General features: G+C 30.9%; 1 protein-coding gene across 2 annotated transcripts in view; it reads left to right on the top strand.

Moving 5' to 3' along the window:
* The window catches only part of LOC100569275 (netrin receptor UNC5C), a 124,331-nt gene that overhangs the window by 23,118 nt on the left and 84,975 nt on the right, over window positions 1-16,238 (top strand). For both annotated transcript variants that reach the window (XM_003245811.4, XM_008186743.3), the window contains exons 2-3: window positions 216-420; window positions 13,344-13,781. In XM_003245811.4, coding sequence (XP_003245859.1) covers window positions 345-420; window positions 13,344-13,781 — 514 coding nt within the window. In that variant the 5' untranslated portion in view covers window positions 216-344. The remainder of the gene's footprint in view (window positions 1-215; window positions 421-13,343; window positions 13,782-16,238) is intronic.

The raw sequence follows: 16,238 nt of genomic DNA, 5'->3' as shown, positions 1-16,238 counted from the left end.
CAATATTCAGTACATATATATAATTTAATAGTTAGTTGGCACAATAATAATATAATAATAATAATAATAATATGATGTACCTACCTAATGTATACTACTGTAACGCTGCGTTATTACGTTGCATAATAATTAATACTGTAAAGGTACCTACTACATTGTACATATTGTTGTTTATACGCTGTCTACAATATATACACGTTTTTCATTGTTCACAGGATCCGAGTGAGCACTGCCAGCGCGTTTTATTCATGCGTGTGACCTAGTAGTGGAAGGGACTCTCGCGTATGATGTAAAAAACCAAGTGGACCGGACACGAAGAGTATATACACCCGTTCGGTAGAACCATGCGTGGTCAGGGTAGAAACCGGCCTAGACCTGTGGCCATGTTTACGTTACTCCTTGTGCTCGTCAACGTCCAAGGTGAGTGTGTATAGTAATAATATTATATCTACATAAACAATTTATTATTAAATTAAAAAAAAAATACCTAATGTGTATATAGGTATGTATTCCGTTTATTTATATGCATTTCGTGTCTGTTGAAATATCGTATCAATCGTGATACATGTTATCGTCTCCTCGAAAACGGTCCTGAAGTGATTTGTATTAGTAATTTAGTCTTGTAAACAGGATGTCAGTGCGTCGTGTTGATTAATGGTTTCAACCATGCATACACCGAACATCGAATATTGTTTTAATGTTGGGTCATTTTTATCGTATTGAGTAATTATTATGTTATTCGTTTTTACTTTTGAAGCTATCATCAAACGTTATTATTCGAAGAATGTTACACTTTCGATATTATAATAGTGTAAGTATAGATTCTAACATATTTTATGTGTTATTAATACAATTGAGTGAACGCCGTTGTTAACGCAATTCATGTTCGTAATTAAGTTTTAGGTACCATTGAAATATAGTTTTAAATATATTTTCGTGTAAAAGAGTTGTTTATTTTTTTACGAGTAGAACGATAATGGTTGGGTAAATAGTTTTGATTTTTTTTCCTCCGTCATCTTTACTAAGTAGATACTTGAATAATTATTTTCATGAGGCTTATAAACTTTGCATAGGAATAACTTTTGTTCTTGTTAAACATGTAATATTTATATCTTAAATATTTGTAAACACATTTAAGGATAGAATTCGTATAGAAACATTAAAATGACTTTAGGCTGCTTAAAGATATTCAAGGTATAATAATTTTCATAAAATGTTAGGATATTAAATAATTTAAATAAAATTTAACAATGTATTATTTAATAAATGCATTCAAATAATATTAATAATAATATATTATTATAATGGTTTTATAATATTATATATTGGTACACACTCTCTATGTCGATAAAAATTAATATTTTGCTTTGAGGTTTTTATGGGTCTATACCGGACGGTCCATAAAATAACATTCGACTCCACTTCAAAACAATTTTATTTTATACATGTAACTATATTACACAGTTTAAATGTTATTTATTATTTTTGTTCTTAGGGCGCATTAAATTTTTAATACTAACAATACACAGTTGTTTGTACGATACCAGATAAAATATATAATATATTGCTGATTTGTTTTTTTTTTTTCAATGGGAATCTATACAGATTAAGGATGTTCACATAATAATGTGTGTGGTATTATAATACAACATATATATACGTATATATACAACAAAGTACGCGTATTCATATTTCATCGATCTAGACTTGCGTGTTATTTCTGTGAGGAAAAGATGACGTTTTACATTTACATATTATTATATACGTCGAGTTATAGACTGATTTTTTGCCACCCTATATGAATCTCCGAGATAAAAATAAAGAACAAATTTCCGAGAGAGTTCGATCTATTGTTCAATGTACAACGGACTGAAAAATTGTGTTCGATGACCATGAAGAGAAAAGAGTTCAACTTGCACGACGTGGGGGATGTTGGTGCTTTTCAGTTAGCAGCAATACGCGATGGTCTTTTTTGCGGATAAGATAATGAAAAAAATAAGGATTTGGTATGTATAGTGATTTCGTGTTTAGAACCCATTTCTGCGGTGTATCGACCCTTGATAATACGTATTATATAGTACTATATGGTATTCAAAGTAGAATTCGCGTTAGGCACAAGGAATATATATTTTTTTCAACAAAAGTGGTTTGACACAATATGTATTAATAATATCTACCTACCACATATTTTAATAAAATTAATATTCGCATACGGTATACCTAGTATTATAAGAATTAAGATTAATTAGTATTTCATTTATATAAGAATTTTATTAAGTTTAATTAAAAATTTAATTATAATTTAAAAAAATTGCTTGAATTGCATTATTTATATGCTGGTTAATTTTTAGATAATAAATTAAATTTTAACTATCACCTTGACTTAATGGTAAAATATCACAGTAAAATATGATATAATTTTTAAATTATAAGTTTCTTTTGGATGGATATATGACATATAGACATTTAATTCAAAAGCTTCTGCTTGACACATTTTATGACAAAAATCATACTCAGACGCGTATTTAGTTCAAATTTTAAGTGTATTGGTTGAGGCTTTTATATAATATATTATATTACATTATAGCTAACGGTTTAAAAAAAATGTTTCGTTACATTGTCTAGATTTTACAATTGCATTATTGCGCGTTACAACACTGCAATTATTATATGATCACACCTTCACTTTCAGAAAGCTATGCATTCCAATACTATATTTTTATAATTCTCATCGATTTATATTGTAACGTTATAGGTATTTTATTATTTTATTGGACAATTTACATTATTTATGAGTGGTTGCACGTTATTATTATACACGTTTATAAACTCACGATATCCCGTGTTCCGCTGGCCCTCCTCACTGTGATTATTGCTGGGGGGGGGGGGGTGTGATAATTTATAAATCAAACCCAAAGTTATAATGGTCAACCGGAAACTACGAGTACGTGATTGTGTACTGGGCCATCAAAAATCAACAACCGATATATTTATTATTATTTTTATTACGTGTAAATCGGAAATGCCGAAATATGGTATAAGTACGTTTAATTATACAATAAAAAATTTGAATTATACACACGTGCTATGTATAATCGTCGCTCCACACAGGTGCCATACTAATTGAATACAAGCAATTGTTATGCGTAATGACGCGAGATCAATAAATTCTATACGGTTTGAGGATTCATATTTGAATTAACATTTTATTGAGATTTTTGTTATCTAATAAAATCTTTTTATTTTGTTTTGTTCTTTAATGTTTTAATGAAAATTGTCAATTAAAACATACAGATTTGACCGTCAGAATTATTTTTCCAAACATCGTCTACTGCGGCCTTATTAATTATTATTTACTTTATAGACATAAAATCCAATGACAGGCGTAAAATCAATATCACGTTTTGAAATACGAGTTTGACGTTTTAAACCTAAAAGCTAAAACACTTTTTTGATAATATATAGTAAAATAAAAAAAAACAAGTTTCATTTACCTGTTCTATACAGTACTTTAATGGTCTGGTGTGTGATTTGTTGGTACAATATATTACAAAGAATAATCGAAAATCGTGTTTTATGCTTCTATAAAATATGTGGTTTTCTACTTAGACGAATAACGAAATTTATGACTGAATAATGATAATTAGTTTTGTGAACATAGTCTTTCCATATAATTTATTTATAAAAGTAAGTAACATACTTATTTTTGTGTACATTTTCTAATTAACATATTATTAGAATATTAATATATACCTATCTATAACCTATCATTAATATTAGTATTTAATATTTGAAATGTTTTAAAATTACTAAGTGCAATTTGGTTATTAAAATGATTTTTTATTATATTTAAATAAAATTGTATGTGTTTGAAAAGGCTTTAAAATTTTTCTATTTATCACTTTCGCAGAATGATCCAATGCCGGCGGGTATAGCTTGAATGAGTGACTTAATATTTAAAATTCTAGTATTTATGAAAGGAATAACATTTTATGAGATAATTTTATACTCAGTTTAAATGATTTTCTTTTTGTAGTCAGAGATACCTATAATACGTTTGTATTGTTAAGTTTTTCTATTTATGTACTTTTTATTTAAGACATAGTGCATACCCAACGATACCCAATTTAATAGCTAGGTACAGTGAACGTTAATTTTTTAAGTTTTTAGTTTTTATAATTAGGTATCCACTCAAAAATATATTTTAAATGTTTAACTTAGTTTTTTATCGTTGAAATGAGAAAAAATTGTTTATTTGTATAAAAGGTGTTAAACAATAAATAAAGATTACACATATAAAAAAAAAATTAAAGATTTAATTGTAAAAATAAAACCTTGTGTTTAAAATTAAAGTATTAAAACTCAAACAGCTTATCTTAATTGATTTTTTTTTATTAACAATTTTATTTACAGAAAATTAAATTAATTTTAAATAGAAGAAATAAATACATTTTTTTAACCAGAAATGTTTGTATTGAATTCATTTAACTGTATTATTCAATCAAGTACACATCATTAAATAACCTTAACGAGACTTATTAATAATAAAAAACATTAATTTAATACTTGTCAGTAAAAAATGTGTGCTGTCCTCTTATAAATTGTGTAATATACGTGTAATATAAAACAATAAGAATCAATAGAGACACAGGTTTATATAACAACAGCAGTATTTAATAGACATTATTACAAGAGAATATTAAATACTTTAAGTATTTGTTACAGATATTTGCCTTGGGAATGATTTAGTTGGGTCGTAAAAATAATAACAATAATAACTGTATTTTAAGTAATCCATTTATCCATACAGGATACATTAAAGGATTAATAATATTATTATTACCGTTACGAAAATCTTGTATTGTTAATAGAATATAAATCTTCAAAATGCACACACACACACACACACATCTAAGATATTAATATAGAGGGAGAGACGAGAAACTTTTGTAAAATCAATTTTCGATCATTTTTCGATGCATGCGAGGACCGCCCCCTTCTTTTAAAATCGAACACATTTTCAATGTTCCAGGCTTTCTTGGAGGTCTAATGATATATATTTAAACATTTATATAATATGTATTTCCAGGCTTTATTCTACATTCTCGTATTCCTATTAATCTTCGTTTTCCTGTGTAACAACCGATACGTATATTATTATTATTATTATTATTATTATTATGATTATTAACGAGCACTGGTAGTGTTTGTCCGGATTTGATCGATTTCTCTATTAGCCCGCACATGAGTTATCGTGTACCAACTCGCACCGGTTATTTTTTCTGTTAGCTTGATTCTGTATCTACATTAAGTATTTTTATATGTATGAATTCCTTTGGGTTTAAAACTCGTACCGGGTTTTGGTGACAAATGAATAACCTGTAGACCTCATCCACTCACACTCCACCTAATCGGCCCATCATCTCGACCCATCGCAACGGCGAGAGTATAACAGTATTCGAGATCTGCCCGATATGGTGGCCAGCGGGGAAACGGTCAAAAAATAATTACTGTCGTGTAATAATTAAACACGTGCAGTCAAAATAGAGTTGTACGCCGTATAGGTACAAGAGGCGGTTCACAGAATTTACATAATCTACGACTACGGTGGAATTCTAGAATATTGTGTATGTGTTGTTGGGAGGACAGAACATGGATTTTTATTCAAATTAACCGAACGAACGTCGGTGGTTGAAGCGAAAAAAATCGAGGAAATTTGTTAAACAAGACGTGTGCCAAGCAATCGTTTCGGTTTTTTTTAACCTTGTAAAATCAATTGAACCTGCATAGGGATTAAACCATTAATTTAAAATAAAAAAATCCTTAGTTGAAATAAAGTTATTGTGAAACATATTATAATATAATACTACTTTTCGATTTAGACAACACTGCAGGTAGGTTTATTTATTTAGTTGGTAATTTATTGCTTCATTTTGAAACAAATATTTATATTATTATTTAAGTTTAAAAAATCGAATCCATTTGCATAGATATACGTATTATGTATTAATTTTTTTAATGAGCCTTGTTGTAGTTACACTAATAATAAGGTTCCTTACTTTGGAAATGAAGGAACTAGTTAAGTCTTATTTTAAATCTTTGTTTATTGCTATGTATACAAATATTTTAGAATACGTTCTAAAGTTGTAAGAAAATGGATTAGGTACCAAATATTTATTTTTGTTTTTGAAGAAGACACGGAATACATCCACCCTTTGTCACTGTAATACAGACTGAGAATGAAATCTATTTAAAGAAGTCGAAACATTCATTACAGTATAGCTGTGTAGTAATGCTGTCATTTTTATTCTTCTTCGCCTTGTGAATATAATTTTACGAGAAAACTATACAATTCGTGGAAATATTATTAACAAATATAGTATACAACTTAAATAATTTCAAAGACCGAACTCTACATTTAACTTTTTGTTTTGTTAATATTTACAACACATAAAATATTTAATATGATATAAAAATCATATATTCACTTTATTTCTTAAAAAATTAAATATGATTTATGTATTGTATATATATCTTTGTTTTTGATAAATCTTGTTTCAAATTTGTTGTTTAATTTCGGATTTTGATTATAAGATTATTGAAATATTATTCAGTCTCATATTTAATTAATTTTATTGATATTATTTTATTTATCGTCTACAATATTAACTATATCTGTCTAATTTTGTCCGAAACAGTTAATTGCATTCGAGAAGAACAACACCACATAGCGATCCGGTCAATTCAATAGACAATCATTAATATATATGTTTAATCAAGAAAATTAAATTGATATAGGTAATACGTTTATGGTCTTAGGAGGTATATATGTTAAATCCATTAACAACAGAATTGGATTTATTATGTTTTGTTCGTGTACTCGTTGCATAAATCTGTAAAACAATAATTTCCCCAACGGCTACAGTAGTTACGTATATTATGTATAGATATATATTCCATATATACCTATCATATACTCGCCCTCGCAAACACGAAGACCACCACAACAGTCATATCCGAGAGTCTAATTAACTTGTAGAAAAGTTTTCAAAATAACAATATTATAAATAAATATTGGACACTTATAAATAATTACTGGTTATAGCCACCGACTACGATATGTCTTATGGTGATTGAGTTGTGTGTTATTTTTTCTTCTCTCTTACATATATAATAATAATATATATAATGGGTGGCATTTGTATGTGTATGTGTGTATATTGGCTTGTTGTGCGATTACCCAAACGGATAACCATTATTAACTGTATTTACGTGGGCGTGGCAGCAGAGTGCTTTATCGGAAATGTAAAATTATAAGTCTCGCAAAACAACTGAAAAAAAACGAAGAGAAAAAGTCATGTTAACTTCTCGGATATCTTAATGGAAGGTCAGTTTGTGTGGGAATTTTGTTTTGGATGTATACATAATATAATTGTGTCGTCTAAGTCTCCGTTATATAAAATAATGTATTTTCGTCTCGGTCATCGAGTGAAAAAAAAATTAAAATACATTGATATTCGAGTTCATATATAATGTTTATTCTTTCAATAAGAAATCCCCCACGATGTGTTAGTATGACAATATTTACAATCGTCTCAGTTAACAGGACACAAAAAGAAAATTATATTTACCATCCTCGGTGGCTCGGTTATTGACGAACAAAATAATAATAATCATACATGATAATATTATTATATAATGTATGCAATTTATAAATAAATAATGATTAATGCATAATAAAGCTTAACATGAATTTATCATCGCTGTACATGGTGCATGTTAGGTATTTAATATTTTACATTAATCATACAAGATGATTTTAAGATACACTTTAGTGTGTATTTACCCAACTAAAAAATAAATGTTTAAGTAGTGGTTACATTTTATTGCACTAAATATAAACTACTCACTTTTTATTTTAAATATTAATATTTAAAAAAAAGAACATATATTATGAAAATAGATTATCTGTAACTCTCAACTATACATAATATTGTTAATATTATTAATATTAAATACATTTTGTTTATAGAAGCAGCGTGTATAGTTTTCATTTTAATTAATTGTTTTCTCAAAGATTTTTCCTATACTCAACTTAATTAGGTTTATTATTGCACACTTGAATAGTCAACTTATTATTTATTCAAATGTTGGAAACTTAAAAAACATATTTATTGTTTCAAATATTATATAATTACCTATTAAAATAATTTATTTACATTGCACAATATGTTCTTATAAAATCGTTAAATATTATACTCCATGAAATATCATTTATCATGTCCGGCCACACATATGAACATGGTTATTGGCCTGAATTCAAGGGGAGTACAACTGAATACAGCTGAGATTTCGGAAGCACTCGAAATGTGCGCACAGTTGAACTGCGGCAGTTCCGATGAGTGGATCTTAAAATACGCTTACGCCTTATTACCCTTCCGGTCAAGACCCCGGATGCGAACGTCGGCAGAGCGAACCCTCTGATGTTATTCTCACTTTTCACAACAGTTATTTTTACATAATATACATCTATATGATGTATCCATTATATTATATAATAAATCACCAGCTCGGGCAGTCAATGTTCTGAAAAATCGCCGCCTCTCCGCACGAGCCCGGTTTTGCGCGTCGCAATAATTTTTCTCTATATCTATACAATATAATATTATTATATACATATATTATTATTATTATTATCCCGTTGGACATCTCTATCTACTGGACCACTTGTACGTGTATTATATACGCACATGGTATTATACTGCACGCGGTCGTTATGTGTTATTAAGTCACGTATATAGGTACATATATTATCGTTTTACACACACTCACAAGCGGCGGCATCGTCGTCAGTCGTGACCAGTTTCGAACACGTAAAGCAAAATCCGCGAACGCTTGTCAATTATTTACTTTGAGTTGTGTCCGTTCCGCCACATGCGTGTCATAGTTCAATATGTATTATCCCGGCGAACATATAATATTATATTCCCATCATATATAGATATGTAGGTGATCGAAATCACGGTAATAATGATAATAATAATAATATATAAACGTCGTTGCAGAACACGGGGTGAAATATAATATATTAAGCCAGGTCCACAGATTCTAGTTTTTGTCTAGTTTCTGTTTTTATAAACAATTTAAATTGTCTTATCAGTGTTGAGAAAAATTGAGTAAATGTTTTGTCTTGTTTGCTTGTTCTGTGTAGACCCAATTCCGGGTATAATGCCATTCTCAATGTATCCTAGAGTCCTGGGAGTGATCCGTCTTATACATGTACCTATAGGGAGCTGTATAATATATTGTAATGTATATTATAATCTATATTATATTATATATATATTATTAACTGAACAGTTCTTCGACCAAATTATTATTGTCATCAGATGTAATTGGACTATACTGTTTAGTAATATAACATATTTGTATATTATAAGATGTAAGTACAAAATCTAAGTCACTGTTGATTACACAACTAAGGCTTGGGCAGAGAGATCGCAGGTTTATTATTGCTCAAATACCACACAACCGAACTGAAAAAAAAAACTAATAAGTTTACTTTATGTATACGTATGCGTATGCCGCCAGCAATCCGTTTAAACTCTGAAGATATACGCGCGGTTTCAACCTCATTTCCAAACGCGAAGGAAGAGAAAGGAGATAATAGTGCTTAACGCTCCTGATGCTCCTGAAATAGGTATATATAATATAAAAGATTAAAAGGAGAATAAATCCAGCGCACATGATATTTTAACTGTCACACAAAATACCTATGTCGTCTATGCTTACGATAATATTATTATGGTTGACTATACACTCTTTGTGTACAAGTTATAATATGAATAATATGGTTCCGTTGTCATGAAAAAAACATCGTTCTTAGGGAAACAAAAATAGGCGTACGAAAAACAGAATTTCTAACACTGCACCGTCCTGCATTACCGTGGAAGAGGACTGATATTCGCTGCAGTTGACCCCCCTCCTCAAAACACAAACACTCACACGTGTAGCAGGTGCTATCGACGTGCCAACAAAAAAACGGTCTGAGTATTATTTTAAAAATATATAGAAACCAGTGCGCGTGACGCCATCGCGCTGCTGCAGTGAATACTATTATAATATTATATTATATTATGTATATGCGTTGGACTGCAAAAACGAAACCCAACATCTGTCTAAAAAGATATTTCGATATATTAACGCTTATACAATATTATCATGTTATTATTTATTTACGGTTTGTTATGAAAAAATATAATTTATTAAATGATTAACCGTGGTCGGTATATAATATAAATACACGCTATTCGACCTACCTTAGTGTACGTTTCCGTAAATTCTATTTCAGTAAATTATATAAATATATATATTATATACCTATATATATAATATATATGACGTACTACTGCACAGCAACATCGCTAAAATTATACTATCAATAAATCTTCTGAGCTGTAGAAAAATATTATGATGTTTTATGCGCTGTTTTGAATAAAATCGCGCGTTTACATATTACTATTCATGTACACACAGAACACATGTAAATTATTTTCGGTGGGTTGGAGAGGTTTTTTTTCTTTTACACATTAATTATTACCGTAATAAATCGATTCGTACTTGAGTCGGTTTTGGTTGTATGACTTACCAACATAAAAATACGTACCTACATATATAATTGTCGTGTTCTCTGCAGTATATTGGACTCTCTTGGAATAGGTCAAGCAACGCGCGTGTAAAATACTGAGCTCGAAAAATGTCTAACGTCCGCTGTGGGAATATATAGGTATATTGTTTATTTGTATCCATATTATCAAATTACGGTCGACCCGATGGGTTCGATAAAATTACGTTCGCCGTTAATCCTAATCCTAATCCTCTTGGCTGGATATTATGTCGCATCGTCTCGACCGAGGTCATCCACATGAGCAGCTCAGGATGTTAGATATATAATTATAATTGTATATGTATACTATAGAATATAGTGTATGATTTGTTGCGTCACGTTAGAGCACGTCTGGGTCTCTGAAGACCTTTCCGTAACTGCGTTACTGGTTGATTATCAGTATATTGTTATCAATAATACCAATAACACTGTGAACGCGCTTGGTGACTCGGAAGTACAAAATTTACTTTTCCCGATAAATGTCCACTGTTTTAATGCATCTATGACATTATGAACGGGTCACCGGCCACAGAAACAATTTATCGTAATACGAGCTCACGTTAACTCGTTCTGATATTGTACTTAAGAGAACATGTAATATTATAGTATTACGATACCTATTTTATTATATACCTAATCACGTGAATATATTATTACTATACCGTAACGATTTTTTGTTTTTCGTTGGTGTATTATATATATGTGTATATATATGCCAGCCTTACAAACAATAACAACGTTATATTTAAGTGTACCAAATCAATGTAAAGAGTAAACACTACCAATGGCGAGAGTCGCGGGTGAAAATATACCGGAAATAATGGTTGATGGTGTAAACCCGATGTTAATCAATAATCCCTACTTCCACATATACCTACATTTATATATAATAATAAGTGTTCATTGTTTATATTTTATATTTACAGCCAAGTTATAAACACTAAAAATACAACTATTTTTTTATGGTAGGTAAGGTACTTTACTAAATTTTTTATTGTCATTTGGACAGTAGGCGTCTCATGGGATTATAATGGAAAATAATACGCTGTGTACGTTAACACGCTATCGTATATCTTTACGACTAAAAAATATTGTCATAAAATGTCACAAAACTATTTACATAAGTTTTTCAAATGATTATCTGAAAATAAAAATCATCTATACTAACATGTGTAGGTATATTATATGATATTTACTCACCGTGTACATTATTGTCTTTATTTCTTTTAAAAATACTTGGAGGTACGTGTAAGTAGGAACCAAATGATATAGTGAACGAAAAGACTTTTATACATTATCGTGAGTATATCGAGTGCTAGTGGTTGATGTGTGTAGATACCATGACGAACAAGGAGAAATAAACGAAAGATCTATTCTAAAACGTCGTTAAAGGATAAAGTGTGAGAGTAGAAACCCTAATCATCCGACCGAAACTATGAGTTTCGGAAATTGTTTTTTTTTTTTTTAATGGAATTCTAAAAGAAATTGGGTTGAATGGAATAAACAAAATGTGATGATAAGTTGAGTTAATGGATTTCGATTATTTTACGTTGTGTATATTCAGTTAATTATGGTAATATGTTATAACTTATAATATACGTTCATTTTACACTTGTTTGAGTGTAATTTTTTTTTTTTTAAACGTACCATGTGTTTGGGGCTTAGATAAAATTATTATTATCAATGAAAACGTATTTTTATAATTGTGTAGCTATAATTTGTTTATTATGCATTTTAAATATTTTTTGTTTAAAATATATATATTAAATTCTATTGTATTAACTATTTGTTATAGCATCGTAATCAATAATATTATTAGCTTATACTGCGATTTAAAAAGTTTAAAAATCAATAGAGGGCATATATTATACGATTTATCATTATTCATCTTATTGGATTTTGCTCTTACATATGAGGCGGTATTATAAATCATATAATGGTTCGTACAGCAAAAGGGTGGTATTTTTATGAAGTGCAAATGAAATATAATGAAAAAAACGCGTGGAATATGTTGACTGAATAGTTTAGTTTTTTTTTTTTATTATTATTATTCATTTTTTGCTCTCTACTAACAGATACGACATATATATAGTACCTATATAGACAAACGGCCGATATATGGTATGAAATATTTCCCGAACGTGTTCGAAAACTGCTTTCCTTTGGGTAATATTCTAATTTTTTCCTACATAACACCATAAAAATCTGACAACAATCCTCCGACATTCTTTTATCGCCGGTTCGGTATATTTCTTAGCATACAATACACAGATTTCAAGCTCAGCATTATCCATTATTATTTGTGAAGTTATTATTTTTTTTCAAACGGATCGTATACCTATATATAAATCTCGGTGGCACAAGATATGGTTGAAATTTGAATATGTGTATATTTTTCGGTTTTATCTTTGCCGAAAAACAACAAAAAAACGTCTGATAGTTATCTTGGATAACTGCAGTACCTATATATGTATATGGCGTGTATGATGTATAGGAATATTCGTTAGAAACTTTGTATTTATACACACGCATACTACATGATAATATAAAATATTGTTTGTTTAGATTTTCAAAATCAGTTTTATATACAATAGTTGTACGCGTATTATAATGTATATGCCTATTGGATGACAATATATATATTATATATATAATTTTAACAAAATCCTTGTTTCAGACGGTTTCGGGTCATCGTCAGAAACGGGCGGCGCTGGTGGAGAAGTCGACGAGGGGTCGTACTTGCCGGGCGGCGACACTCTCATGCACCCGGTGACGGCGTCCAGTCTGGACGCTCCCGTCCAACTTCCGATATTTCTCGAAGAGCCGATGGACGCGTACGTGATCAAAGGTAAACCAGCCGCGCTCACTTGCAGGGCTGCGCACGCGCTGACCGTGCACTTCCGGTGCAACGGCGACCGGATAGAAGACTCTATGAGTCCTGTGGTCACCGACTTCGTGGACCCGCAGACCGGCGTCCGGAACGTGGAGGCAATCGTCAACGTCACCAGGAACCACGTGGAGGAATATTTCGGAAAGCACAACTATCAGTGCCAATGCGTAGCGTGGACTTCGCGCGGCGAGATCATCAGCAGACCAGCCAACGTGGTTGTGGCTTGTGAGTACCACCATAATCTTATAATATACTGCGCAGATATAACAATGTACTATAATTATATTGGTCAGGTCAGGTGTAGTTGTAGGTTAGGTCAGGTCGTTCGTTCCGGTGCACGCGGACCACCTCCAACATACTATATATAGGTAGGTGGAGGTTTGGTTTTTATTTTACTCGAATCATATGCCTACGGCCGTTTTCAGAGGTAATTCGAGTACACTATGTGTATGGGTGCACTTGAATTGCCTCCCATAATAATATAATAGCCACAACTGTATATTACATCGTATTATCCAATCATAGATTATTTAACGATTTTCGCAAGAGATTAAATATTGTACTAACTATATGGTTAGGTAAGACTAGAATACAATTTTTATTGATTTATTATTTGTTTGCTTATATTTTTATATCATTAACATTTATTTCAATTTAGTCCATTGACGAATCAATTTATATATTACCATAATATTCTGTACCAATGGAGATTTCAGTAATGGAGGTCAACTACTTCAGGTATCACTGACGGTAATAAGAGTAGGCAATTCGAATCACACAAAAATAAAAAAATATATATATGGGAGTCAAATAGCGGGTCAGACCGGAACACGAGTGTAGGTTTCGTGAGCTTTCGCGGATCATTTTAGGACCGGAAATCGATGGAGCGTAGGGTCTCTGCTGTGACACAAAGTATATAATATATACCTATAGGTACCTATTGTATTCGTAGTAGGTATATACATATTATAATTAAGATTAATTCCCGCGCATTCTGTTCGTGTGAGTGTTTTTTGCTATGCATATTATAATATGATATTATGTCACTGTATAGTCACGGTTTTTTCAGCCAATATACGATTACGAACCGCCAGGTTCGATTTCATATTATATTATGTTTTTGTTATTTATTACCTTTTATGGTCTCCCCGTCGTATAGCTTCGTAGCCGCAATAATTATGACACAGACATGTACATTATGATTGTTTAAAATATGACTGGAATTTTTTGTTTTATCGAATTTTCCGTATACGCAAGTTGAAAGTATCTGGGTACGCCTATTATATATAATATATATTATATACCTATAACGGACGATATACGAGTTACTTGCTGGAATAATGTTTTATACTGAAATACGAACAACGATATTTTTCTAGAAACGATCATAGCGCGTATAACATAATATATATAATAATATGTGCATTTTGCGTATCAAATAACTGCAAATATACATTATATATAGTGTCGATTTGTTTTTATCGCGTGCGCACAAACGAGATGTATGTTCGCCGTAGTTCTCCTTAACAGATTGTCATGTCATATCGTACCGAAACTCGTGACTGCAAATCTCTGCAGACACGCGTGCAGAAAGTATAGGTATATACTATATAATATTATATTAGTATAATATACTCGTATATAGGAGGTACCTACTATCTTCGAGTATGTACCCTGCACAATGTAATAATAATATAATATATTATAAGTGAACACGGATTACTCGTCAAGACATATAATACCTACCTATAGAATTATGATGCGAATGCTTTCTCTGCGCTGCACGTGGGTATATCATGTTATATATATTATTGTAATATATTATGTGTTCTTTAACATGTACTAGGTTTAATATATACGTCCTATTTTCTTTTCGATTCTTGTATACAAAGGTTTTCGCGAAATGATTACGCGTCAAAGGTCTTAACGCGCGACGTGGAGAAGCTTTATTATAAATGGACGAGGATATTTTTTTCCGCCGTACACTTCTCTCTTTCCCCCTGCTCCAATCACACTTACCACCATTAATATCGATTGGTTTGTTAAAATGCGTCCATGAGAAAGTTTGCACCATTTGTTGTCATCGCTTCGTCTCCCCGCCATACTGTCCGCAGCCAGCAGCCACCACCCGAAATCCGTTGAAAGCGATTTCCGAAACGAAAGACGAGTGTAGTCACAGCTGGTGTGTAATCTGCTTAAAAGTTAAGTCTTGTTTTCATTCGCCTCCATCGCGCTTACGCTGCGTATATAATACTAGTTGCTTGCACATACACGCATAAAATATATAAATGTATAATATATTATATTATTTTAGGTATAGGTATGTGTTCAAACGCGTTACGGAAAACCACCGGCCGTTTAGACTTTTTCGCGACACGTTGTTGTCATAAACGCAATCCGTGCGGTTTAATATTCGAGCATTATATTATTATACAATATATAATATGTATAGGAGGTAAACCAACCTGGCAATACTCATATTATACCGATTTACACGACATATATCGAAAACTTTTCGTGCCGTCAGGTTTTCAAACTGTATATAGATACCTAATACAAATCAACGATGACTGTTCCGTATAATGATAATATGTTTCGTGTATGGTGCTGTAAACGTCCGTACATAAAATACTCATTATTTAATCGTTAAACATAATATAATAATATTACAATTAGTATGTA

Source organism: Acyrthosiphon pisum, chromosome A1 (genome assembly GCF_005508785.2).
Source record: "Acyrthosiphon pisum isolate AL4f chromosome A1, pea_aphid_22Mar2018_4r6ur, whole genome shotgun sequence".
NCBI classification, from domain to species: domain Eukaryota; kingdom Metazoa; phylum Arthropoda; class Insecta; order Hemiptera; family Aphididae; genus Acyrthosiphon; species Acyrthosiphon pisum.
This window is presented reverse-complemented; position numbering and strand designations above follow the sequence as displayed.